The sequence below is a fragment of the Rhinatrema bivittatum genome, chromosome 3, assembly GCF_901001135.1.
Source record: "Rhinatrema bivittatum chromosome 3, aRhiBiv1.1, whole genome shotgun sequence".
Lineage (NCBI taxonomy): Eukaryota > Metazoa > Chordata > Amphibia > Gymnophiona > Rhinatrematidae > Rhinatrema > Rhinatrema bivittatum.
In genome coordinates this window covers 368,227,002-368,239,636 of record NC_042617.1, presented here as the reverse complement: position 1 = coordinate 368,239,636, position 12,635 = coordinate 368,227,002, and the positions used below count along the sequence as shown (strand labels likewise).

General features: G+C 44.6%; 1 protein-coding gene across 3 annotated transcripts in view; it reads left to right on the top strand.

The window, feature by feature from the left end:
* Positions 1-12,635, top strand: part of LOC115087855 (cytochrome b5 reductase 4) — a 248,272-nt gene that overhangs the window by 50,916 nt on the left and 184,721 nt on the right. For all 3 annotated transcript variants that reach the window (XR_003855634.1, XM_029595499.1, XM_029595498.1), the window contains exon 4: positions 8,164-8,248. Coding sequence is in view for 2 of the 3 variants with exons in the window: in XM_029595499.1 (XP_029451359.1) it covers positions 8,164-8,248 (85 nt within the window). In the remaining variant the exon portion in view is untranslated. The remainder of the gene's footprint in view (positions 1-8,163; positions 8,249-12,635) is intronic.

Here is a 12,635-nt window from a genome sequence, read left to right as displayed (position 1 = left end):
CCTGTGACTAGTCTAGTTTTTTTTGTTTTTTTTTACTTACCATCCATACCAGTAGTAAAGTTAAGCAGCAGGGGACCCCAGCATGCACACAATTCATGTTAAAGCCCTGGAATGCCCATGTCCTGCTGTTGCCCTGCCTAGACCTCGCCCATTCCTTGCCCCTTTTTGGGCTTTCTCACTTGTACGTGTATATGGGTGGCTTTTAAAATCCGCTCGGTACATGCCGGCCAGACATACTCTAGTATCTCCCAGTTTTGGCACGTGCCAGGCTTTTAAAATTCACTTCTTAGATTGTAAGCCCTCGGGATAGAAATACCTACAGTATTGCTGTGAAACATAAACTAAATAAATAAATAAATCTTTATTTAATCTACCAGGAGTCGTAGTGCCCCATCTATAAATCTAGTGCTGCTCAAACTGCAGCAGTTTCAAGTTGTGATTCCCACCTCTGACACTCACTTTTGGTATGTCTAATTGTTGCGTTAGGGCCTGTTTCTTGCCCTCGCTCCACCATTTTTACCGCTGTGGCGACTCCTTCCGGGCCTGATGGACAGCTTGCTGCCACGGCGTCTCCTTGCCGCTTTTTCTCAGAGACTCTGGGCTGGCCTGACGCTGCGGATCCGCCATGTTCCTGATGACGTAAGGGCACGTGCGCGTGCTCTAGAGTTTGTACTGACAAGTGCGCGAACCTCGGGAGCGTCCCCCCCCATAGTGACGTCATCTGCTTCCAACTTAAAAAGTCTTTGTTTGCTATTACGAATCGAGTTAGCAAGGACTCGAATCACTCTCCCTTGGATACAATTCGCCCAAGCTACTCTGCCTCCTTGAATTTACCTAGGGGTACCCGCTCCTCGGGGGCCCCGCTCTCTCTTCTTGATTTCAGGTTCTAAGATGGGATCCGGTACTCGCTCCTCGAGGGCCTACATTCCTGTATGCTCAGAAGACTTACTACCTGGAAGCGATCGCAGACGTAAACACTGTGGGGTAGATTTTCAGACGAGCGCGAATAGCCTACTTTTGTTTGCGCTCCAGGCGCAAACAAAAGTACGCTGGATTTTAGTAGATACGCGCGTATCGGCTAAAATCCTGGATCGGCGCGCACAAGGCTATCGATTTCGTATAGCCTGCGCGCGCCGAGCCGCGCAGCCTACCCCCGTTCCCTCCTAGGCCGCTCCGAAATCGGAGCGGCCTAGAAGGGAACTTTCCTTTGCCCTCCCCTCACCTTCCCCTCCCTTCCCCTACCTAACCCACCCGCCCCGCCCTGTCTAAACCCCCCATCCTACCTTTGTCGGGGGATTTACGCCTCCCGGAGGGAGGCGTAAATCCCCGCGCGCCAGCGGGCCTCCTGCGCGCCGGGCCGCGACCTGGGGGCGGGTACGGAGGGCGCGGCCACGCCCCCGGGCCGTAGCCACGCCCCCGTACCCGCCCCCAAAACGCTGCCGACACGCCCCCGCAACGCCGCGCGCTCCGGCCCCGCCCCCGACACGCCTCCCGACACGCCCACTCCGAAAACCCCGGGACTTACGCGAGTCCCGGGGTTCTGCGCGCGCCGGTGAGCCTATGTAAAATAGGCTCACCGGCGCGCAGGGCCCTGCTCGCGTAAATCCGCCCGGTTTTGGACGGATTTACGCGAGCAGGGCTCTGAAAATCCGCCCCTGTGAGTTCTATTACAGATAGGAACCAGTACTCGCTCCAAGAAGGCCTATGTTCCTAATCTCTGAAGACTCTCCTCTGTCTAAGACGTTATCGCAGGTACGGAGATCGTGCGTTATATTTTCAGATTGCAGATAGGAACTGGTACTCGCTCCATGAGGGCCTATGTTCCTAAAACCCTTCAAAGACTCTCTTCTATTCCAGAAGCCATTTCATACACAGATATTGTGAGTTCTTATTCCAGACTGCATATAAGAACCAGTACTTGCCTACGGCTCCTGTTCCTGAATATACTGAAGACTCTCTGTTGCATAGAAGCCATTACAGTTATCTACAATTGTGAGTGTATCATCTTGTACTGGTTATGTATCCAGCATACCCTGTTTACTCACTACCTATAGTCTCTACAGCTCAGCAAACTCAGAGATCGTAGTTCCAATATCTGAGGGACTTCAGCCCTGCCGGATACATCAACTCACTACTGCCACCTCTGGTGATTCTACTACCTGTCTAATAAATGAAACTATCTGTGTCTGTCTCCATACTCCAGCCTAGCCGATGGTCCCTCTCAGGTTATCCTCCTGGGGGCACTGTCATCAGCCAACAGCCCAGGGATTCACCAACCTACTTTGAGTGCTCTTCCCCACACTATACCATACAGACTGTCACTCTGTGGGGAACCTACCCACTACGGATCGATAACTCTGCCTATGGAGTATTATCAATTACTACTCCTCCCCTTCGGGGAGTAGCATTGAACACTAATACAGCAAATTATAGACTTGTCACTGCATGTTTTTGAGATAACCAATGTACTATGAGACGTACCTCAAACCCTAGCATCTTATGCAACTCAAATGTTCGATGAGACAGGGAAACCAATGATATACACAGAAATAGAAGTATTACATGATGTTAAATGAAGTAATTTAATGAGAGGTCATCCTGTAAATGTTACTTCATTTCCATTTGAAGATAAACATGCCGCATAAATGATAACTGACTTATTCATATTGCATCAAGACAGCGTATCTTATAAAATATGATACCTGTGCACACATGCACACGCCGGTGGCGACTCGTATGTGCAAGGGGGGGATTTTATAAAAAAACGCATGCTCCAATAAAGGAGCGGACTGGGAAGGAACTTCCCTAATCCCCATCTATCTAATAAAATATTTTTTGTTTTATAACTTACTTCTGCTCAGGAGCTGAAGGAAATTGTGCATGTTGGCCGGCTGGCGCACGCTTCACCGGAACAGTGCCTAATGGCACTGTCCCGGCTAGCTCTGCCCCTGGCCTGCTCCTTTTCGAAGACCTGGCACTTCCATGCATACGGAGAGATACATGCGTGGCCAGGCTGCTATAAAAATGCACTTGGCCCGGCCACGAGCGTATCTCCATATTTCATGTGCGCCAGGATTTTAAAATTGACCCGATTATGTACATTTAAAGATGGCTGAGGAATGAAGGTTGCATCAAATGATAATGCAAATTATATCCTCTAATTAAAATGAAAAGGGTTAGATCTTGAAACACCTTGTGTAAAATCAATGCTTTCTAATACTCTTTTGTACCTGATATGTAAGCAGTGAGTACGATAATACAAATACTGGTCCTTGTGTTTCCTAACTTGGCCGGACAGGGTGTTGCGAAGTGCCCCTGCCCATAAAATAGAGGCAGAGATTATAGTGCCTTCTCCTCTGCTTCTCTTCAGGGAAGAGCCTGCAACGGTTGATTTGCATGGATTCTTCCAAAGGGTGAGGATGGTGGGCTGGTGATCCTTTGGGGAGGGTGACAAGATAAGCCCTGCTATCTAGCCCATTCACAGAACTGCAGATCTAACCTGATGGCCAAGCTAATGAGGCCGTCCAAGGTCCTGGCTGGCGAGCTCATCTTTTATGGGTTACGGTAGTCCTTGATGGAAGAGAGCGATCAGGCTGTCCTCCCTCCATTGGAGCTCTGAAACCAATGTCCGAAAGTGCATCGTGTAGTCTCCCACCAAGACAGAGTCTTGGGTGGGTCCCTAGGGGGAGGCAAGAACAAGAGTCCAAAGGCCGGGTGGAGGTCAGGGCAGGCAGCGGACACGGAGAGTCAAAGTTCAGAACTGAGGCCAGAATTCATGAACACAAGCTGAAGGAGAAGGAGTCAAGACAAGACAGAACAATCTTTGTAAGCGACATTGCGGAAGGGATAGATGATAAAGTTTGTCTATTTGCAGATGGTACTAAGATCTGCAACAGAGTGGACACACCTGAAGGAGTAGAGAGAATGAAAAGTGATTTAAGAAAGCTTGAAGAGTGGTCGAAGATTTGGCAGCTGAGATTCAATGCCAAGAAGTGCAGAGTCATGCATCTGGGATGCAGTAATCCAAAAGAACTGTATTTGTTAGGAGGTGAAAAACTGATGTGTACAGACCAAGAGAGGGATCTTGGGGTAATAGTGTCTGGTGATCTGAAGACGGCAAATCCATGTGAGAATGTGATAGCTAAAGCCAGAAGAATGCTGGGCTGCACAGAGAGAGAAATAACCAGTATGAAAAAGGAGGTATTAATGCCTTTGTACTGGTCCTTGGTGAGGCTTCACCTGGAGTATTGTGTTCAGTTCTGTAGCCTGTATCTCAAAAAGAATAGAGACAGATGGAGGCAGCTCAGAGAAGGATGACCAAAATGGTGTGGGGTCAATTTTGGAAGACTTATGAGGAGATGCTGAACAATCTGAATATGTATATCCTGGACAAGAGGATGTGCAGGGGAGATATGATGCAGACCTTCAGATACTTGAAAGGTTTTAATGATGTGCGAACTTGAAATCTTTTCCAATGGAAAAGAAACAATAGAACTAGGAGTCATGAAATGAAACTCCAAGGGGGAACAACTCACAACCAATGTCAGGAAAAATTTCTTCACTGAGAGGGTGGTGGATACCTGGAATGCTCTTCCGGAGGAGGTGGTGAAGACAAACAGTCAAAGAATTCAAATAGGCGTGAGGTAAACATTGTGGATCTCTAAAGGCTAGAGGATGGAAATAATGAAAAGGGTGCATGGGGGTAATTTGCTGGTGTGGCAGTTACTACCCTTAACCAAATCACCTTGATGCTTTTGATGCAACTGCAACATTGCTCTTTGCTTCAATGGCAGGGGGAAAAGGGAAATTAGATTAAGATAACAATCAACGAGGTCACTGACTTTTTTGGTCAGGGGAACTGATAAGCATGTGGATAACCTGCATGGTACAGCAGTTACTACCCTTAACAGAAGGCAAAGAATTACTACCCTTAATCAATAATCATTCTCCAATTTGATGGCGGGGGAAGAGGAATTGGATTCAGATGACAACCAACATGGGCCCTGACTTTTACGATCTGGGGAACTGATACGCAGGCATAAGGGAAAAAGTACAGGACTGCTTCTACAGCCAAGTCCATAAGCAAATCATGTCAAGCAGCACTGTCTGAATTTTCAAGAAGGCTCATAACCCAGTAAAAGTGTTGCGCGCAGTAAATTTTTTATGGTTTATCATAAGGCTTGGGGATAACTTCATGGAGTGGCAGCTGCTATCCTTAAGAGAAAATTGGCAGTAACTTGCATGGCTTGGAAGATACTACCCTGGGAAGCCTGCTGTGTAGATTGGATGGATTGGTCCTTTTCTGCCATCATTACTATGTTACTGTGTCATACAAGATTGAGGAATGGAAAGGCAGGGCAAGGGACAAGGCAAGGACTCGAGAACCAAGCAAGAGGCAAAGGCAGGGTTGGAACACAGGGGCATCGGGACGCAGAATGTACAGAAACAAAGCAACAAGCACTGGTGAGCAAGGCTCATCAGGAGACCTGTTGCTTAGGCAGAGAGCTGTGGATCTGGAGTCCTCAAATAGGCCAAGCATGTGATGGTATCCCAGGGCGCCGCAAGCGTTTTCCTGCCGCAGGCCCTTTAAGTATTTAAGCACGCTGCATGCGCATGCCTGTAGGAGGCCTCAGAGGAGGCGAAGCATGATTGCGGCATTTATCCTGCTGCACCTCTCCTCAGCATTCCTTAGTCGTCGGCAGCTGTGCAAAGAAGGGAGACCCGCTGGGTCTGGATGAGTGCAGTGGCCCATAGGCCTGTCCCATGGGCTGCCAAAACATAAGAGAAACATTCTGGAGTCACTGATTTAGTGTCCCAAAACTAAAATAGTTAGTATTGAAAACACCGGTGAAGTATGGCACAACAAAACTTAAGCTTCAGCACCACAGAATTTCTTTTAGAATTACAGTGTCTTTCCCTCTATCAGTGCATGGATCTCTTATACCAGGGCCAGGGAAACATCCACCCTCCAGGGCATGGAAAAGTGAAGTTCCTAAGAGGACAGGGGATCCTTGTGTGGGCAGGACAAAACCCTCCAGTACTGGTGCAAAAAGGTTTAAACACAGTCTCTGCACAGAGAGTCTAATTCTTTCTCTCCCCAGGGCAAAGATTTTAGCTTGTTCTTACTCACCCACAGTTAGCAGTTCTCTTTCTCTTCCTTGATATTTTCCTTTCTCTCTTAATCTTTGTCCCTTGTGGATCTCAGATGCATGAGATCCCCCTGGAAACAGCAGCTTAATTGTTCCTCTGGGTAGGAAGATGGGGCAGAAAAGTTTCCTTCCACAGTCTTTTAATCAAAAATATTCTTTCCCCAAAAATATGAACATCGAAGTTCTCCTTGCTTTGGGACACCACCTATAAGGGGCAGGACTTCCCTTTCCCTGGGCACCTCAAACACAGGGTTCCCCGTGCCTTGTGTCCAGGAGAGGCTCAGGTGTCTCACAAGGCTCTTTCGACAAAAGCTTCAAAATCCCAAAACCTGACCCAGGGCCAGCCACTTGGCACCTATAGAGGAGGTTACAGAAGTGGAGTCCCCGACTAAACCCAAGGGGTTCCAGGCAGGATGGAATCCAGGCCTCCAGGCAGCTCACAAAATCCAACTCAGAGAAAACCTCCAACCTTCCTCCAAAATGGCAAACTATACAGCCCCCCTAAGCTCTCTGTAGAAAGCTGCTTATAAACTTCACAGAGAGAGACAGCCACTCCTGCACCCTCAAAGGGAGGGGCTGCATTGAATGGATCCTCCCCAATTATTCCTCCATAACTGCACTAACTCCACTTGGACTTTCCCAGGGCTTACTGGTAATGGAACTGTAGTGTCTGTTACATTTGTATTTCTAATACCTTTTTGGTATTGTTCAATTTCAGTTCTATTTGATTTTAAGCAAGTAAGAAATGTTTTAAAAATAAATGTAGTGGGAACAGGTATGCCCTGCAATGAGGCACAAAGCAAGAGTATTAGCAGTACCCAGAAGCCATAGCCATTCACTTGGGAGGGAATGTCCTTGGAGTTATATCTTGTAGGGATCTGATTGCAGTAATGAAAAAAGATCTACTGGAACTAGTGGAGTTATTAGATGGCAAAACTATCCTATAGTCTCATATAGTGTTGGTAGATTTAAAGATATGTAAAAGAAGACATAAGAAAATAAATTGTAAAATTTGATGTATGGGTAACTTGGCTGATTAGCTGGCAGATCTTGCATGACTGGGCCTCGTGGTATGCCGGGGGCTTACAGAATGCACAACATACACCTGTCAGACACACAAGACTTGTTCAATAATGCATTGGAAGAAGTGTGGTGTTGAAATGAGTTAGCAGATTTCAGCTTCAGAAATTAGAATTTGGGGGCAGGTGAGATGGCATGAGGCAGGTGCGTGGCCCTCCCCTGCCTGTGGCAGGAGTACCTGAGCCAAAGTTTAGAAGGGGGGAGGTTGTGCAGGAGGAGCACTCATGACTATTGGCCATCCAAAAGGAGGCAGAGGATGACCTCCTGTAGATGCAGGTCAGTGGCACCCTTGCTAGGAGGCATGGTGGGGGCCCCGGAGCAGTGATGACATAAGTTTAGGAAGCACAAAAGGGAAAGTAGTTAAGGCTGCATTGCTAAATACAAGGCAGGCAGTAAGATACTACAGAGGAGGATTTGTTGTGGGGCAGGTGCAAGTTGTTTTAAAGTGACTATATTTTATTAATAAGTTGCGGCTGAATTTATTCCAAATATATTGTCATATATTCTCATTGGTACTTGTGGGAGGTAAATGGGGGCAAAGGGGGCGGTGGTGGTTGTGGTTGCTTATGTTAAAGCATGTAATAGTTTAGTAGTGTAGGATAAAGTCATAGAAAATCAGTTGTGATGTCATGGCAGTGTGGACCTTTGCTTTCTAGGTAAATGTGATATTCCAGCATACTATAGAAGGTGCTGAGAGTTTGTACCTGAGATGTATTTAATAAATCAGTTTGTACTGAGGTAAAATTGCTATTGAATTTACACATTAGTGGCTAGTAATTTGAAATATTAAATGAAAAGAAATTCTGTCTGGCAAAATATTAACCATTTATTGAGCCTAATGGGAAAGCTGTGATTGTTTCTAGTCACTCCTGTTTACCAAATATATTTTAATATTTTGATGTTTATATAAAGTCAACTGTTTCATCCACTACAGGTTCACCGTTGGGTTAATTATGAATCCATGTTGAAAGAATGTCTTGTTGGAAGAATGGCAGTCAAGCCTGCTGCTGTTAATAAAGGTATTTCACTTCAAGCTACAAACTTTTAAGGGCATTCATGGGAAGATGTATTTTCCATGTCGCATTTCTTTTTCCTGTTAATGATGATAGTATAGATTGAATTTGAAAATAGCAGCGGCTCGAGTTAAATCCACAAAAAATAATTTTCTGTATTTCTTCAGATTTTATTTGCAATTTTAATGTGCATATCTTTTCCTGAGAAGTCCTGCTAATTATTTTCCTGTTCCTGTCCACTGCAACTGCAGTATCTCTAAATCGCTTTTCTGCTGATTGCTGTCTAGCAAATAGGATTTCACATTCTATAACAATGGAGCATTATGACTACAAATAGAAAAAAATCTAAGGCGTGCACTGGTGACTATATTTGACTTGGGAGGGAAAGAATTCTCTAGACCACAGGTGGCAAACTCCGGTCCTCGAGGGCCACAAACTGGCCAGGTTTTCAGGATATCCAGAATGAATATACATGAAATAGATCTGCATGCTCTGCCTCCAATGTATGCAAAACTACCTCATGCATATTCATTGTGGTTATCCTGAAAACCTGGCCAGTTTGTGGCCCTGAAAGACTGGGGTTCGCCACCCCTACTCTAGACTATCTAGAAGGGTACAAAATCACTGTAGGTATTGCTCAGATTTGATCTAAATTAAGTCAGTAGTAGATGCTACATAGTAACATAATAGATGTTGGCAGACAAAGGCCAACTAATTCATCAGTTTGCCAGGTTATTCCTGTTCACACTAGCAAGGATGTATCCCATCTGCTGCCAGCCGTAGAGCATAATATCACTCCTTATTCAAGATGGTTAATGTTGTCGTCATCTATTGTACTTCACTCTCCAGAGTAGCAGAGCTTACAAGATACCCTTTTTAGTTTACTCCCTTTACCCATCTCCTCCCATTTTCAACTACAAAGTCCTCCAAAAATCCAAACAGCTACCAGTGCTAATGCAGCTGTTACTAAACCATCCAGTCTCCTGTCCCTGTGGTCTTTCTGGACAACTCCCAATCAGAACAACCCGCTGCACTGACCCAGTCACCCTGAGGAGTATGTAGCCTGCCAGACAGACCTGGCTACGTGAGCATCTGTGTTTCTGCTTAGACTTCGAGTTCTTGTTATTACTGTATTTCTTCCAGCCTTCAAGACAGAACCAGCTGCTAATTAATTCTTTTGATATCTCTTCTCTTTTTTTTTTTTTGCAACTAAGGATCCTTGTTTTTATCCCATGTTGCCTTCAAGGTCTTTTTGGTTTTAACCTCTACCGCCCTCTCTGATTGGACATTAAATGCATACACAGTCCTGCCCGTGAAAAAAATATTTCCTGACATTGCTCCTGAGTCTTCTTCCTGGAGCCTCATATCATGACCGCTTGTTCTAGATCTTCTTTTTTTTTTATCGTCCCATCTCCCTCTTCCCTTTTGCTTCCAAACTACTAGAATGTGCTGCTTGCTGCCATTGTCTTGACTTTCTTTCATATCAAGAAATCAATCAATTTTTGCCTCATATGATCTCTCTCTCTGATAAAACAGTGCTGTCTTGAATCTCATAATTCACTGGAGTCAAGATGCTTACTCTCCTTTCCTTCAGAAGAATCAATATACATTTTCTGCATCAACAAAATCAGACTATTTGACCTGCAATTTCCAGCCTCCTCCCTATAGATACAAATCTTCAGACCATATCCATAGAAAACCAGAAACATGGTGGCAGAAAGACCATACGGCTCATCTCTACAATCTCTACCATTCTTTAAGAGATCCTATGCTTTCTTGAATTCAGATATTGATCTTGTTTCTATTACCTCCACTGTAATTCAGATGCTTTCCATGTATCCACCACCCTCTTTGTAAACAATTATTTCCTTAGATTATTCCCAAGTCTACCTATTTTCACTCTCATCCCATGACCTTCATCTAGAGCCTCTTTTCCATTGAAAGTGGCTTGTATCCCATTTTTCTTCTAGAGTATACTTGTTTAGATTTTTAAGTCTGTCCCTATATGTTTTACAGTGAAGATTCTACTGTGCATTTAATCTTTTGCAGGGGAAAATATTCAGAGGATTAGCCGTATTAGTTTAGTGTAGCAAAATGACAAGAGGTGGGTGACACCTTATAGACTAACCGATTGCCTTAGTAAATTGGTTAGCCTATAGTCTCCTGCAGGATGGCTTTGATGCCATCCCTAAAATAAAGCACCCCTCTCACCACCACCACCAAGTTGATTCACCCTATCATTGTGATATAATTTGTACCCTGGTATTGCACTGCCTCATTGGTTATCTTCCTTCCACCAGATCTCTGAGATGCTAATTAAGTCTACCTCTTCATTCAGGGCTATACGTTCTAACTCTCCCATCTTACTTCTTAGACTTCTAGTATTAGCATATTTGTATTACCAGTATGCTTATGTTCACAAGAGTCATTTGGGAATCTTCTAACTTAGGTGGATCTTGCATAAAGGCTACTTTTGCTTTTATTGGAACCCTTCTTTTGGGATGCCGTAACTCCTCTGTTTTAGTATCATTTGAAAATACGTCTCTCTGAACCACATGCTGCTGAGAGACTGTCTCTTTCTCCCATATTCTAGTTTCAAAGCTGCTCTATCTCCTTCTTGAAGGTTAGTGCCAGCACCCTGGTTCCACCCTGGTTAAAGTGGAGCCCATCCTTTCCCAAAATGTTACGCTGTTCGTAACAAAACTAAAGCCCTCATCCCTGCACCATCATCTCATCTATATATTGAGGTTCCAGAGCTCTGCCCGATTCTAGGGTCCTGTACGTGGAACAGGGAGAATTTCAGAGAATGCTACCCTAGAAGTTCTGGAATTCAACTTTCTACCTAAAATCCTAAACTGGGCTTCCAGAACCTCCTTCCCACACCTTCATATGTCATTGGTGCCCACATGTAACAAAAGATAGCTCCCCCCCCCCCCCCAGATTGTCTAAAATCCTATCTAAATGATGCGTGAGATCTACCACCTTTGAACCAGGCAAGCAAGTTACTACTACTACTACTACAGACAGTTACGGTCCTCATGTGCACTAGCTACCCAGCTATCAACATTCCTAATAATTGAATCATCAACTATGATGGCCGTCGTAATCCTTCCCTCCTGGGCACTAGCCCTTGGATACTTACTCATCCTTAGTGTGAGAGGATAATGCATCAGCTAGAGAGTAGGTCCTTGCTACAGATTTACCCTGGTTGGCAGGAAGTGATACTTTCTGACCAGATGACCTTGCTTCTCCAAAGCAGCACAAGGGCTGCCAGACTGGATTTGGGACTGGTCTACTATGTCCCTAAAGGTCTCCCCTATATACTTCTCTGCTGCCTCAGTTCTTCTAGGTTTGCCACTCTAGCTTCCAGAGATTGGACTCATTCTCTGAGAGCCAGGAGCTCTTTGTACCGGGCACACATGTGTATAACCTCTCATCAGCTGATAATCATAGATGTGGCATTCGGTGCAAAAGACTGGAAAACTCCCATTTCACTTTGTAGAGTGAAATAGACAATGGCCATTTTAATAACTAAGGATGTGCTTCGGGATTGAATTTTGTGTCTGGCTTCGTTTCGGGGCCCCCCCCGCGGGAATTTCAATTTTTCAGCTGTTCGGGGGTTTTTTTCCGGGGGCCTCAATTTTCGGTTTAGTGCGCATTAACGGGAGTTAGTGCGTGCTAACAGGGAGTTAGTGCGCACTAAACCAAAAATGAATTTTTCTTGAATTTTTGGAAAAAATTCAATCTTTCTTCGGTTCTCCCAAACCATTCCGAATTAAGCAATTTTGTTGAAATTGCCTAATTCAGGAAAAATGATTGCACATCCCTATTAATAACTATATTTTATCTATAATAGTCACCAATCACCTTTCAAGCTGGGGATGAGAACCATTGAAAATAATATGGCACTAAATGATATTCTGCAAATAATAGTACTAGGCGAGGGTCTGACCATCAAAGATGGATAACCAAAAGAAGAACATGAAAGGTTCCACAATGTCCAAGTTCAAGAAAGTTTTTGTTTTTTTTTTTTTGTACTTAGGCAAGCAAATTGATATAAACATTTTGGCTTGATGCTGACGTTTTGAACCTAATTTGTTTGCCTAATTACAATAAAACTTTCTTGAACTTGATAGACATTGTGGAACCTTTCATGTCCTTCCTTTTCATTAGTAGGATGTCATCTAGTAACCAATCTATTGACTCGTTCAGACCATCAGGTTCAATTGTAATGTAAATATCCAATATTGTTCTCAAAGATTTAAATGACCTTCCTGATTGTTCCGCCTCCTCTCCCCCCTTCCCCACCATGGAGAGATGAGTAGTAATCGCCCATGTTAAATCTTCAAAACTCAGATGGTATTGTGTGCAGTGCTGCACCATTGGGGCCCTC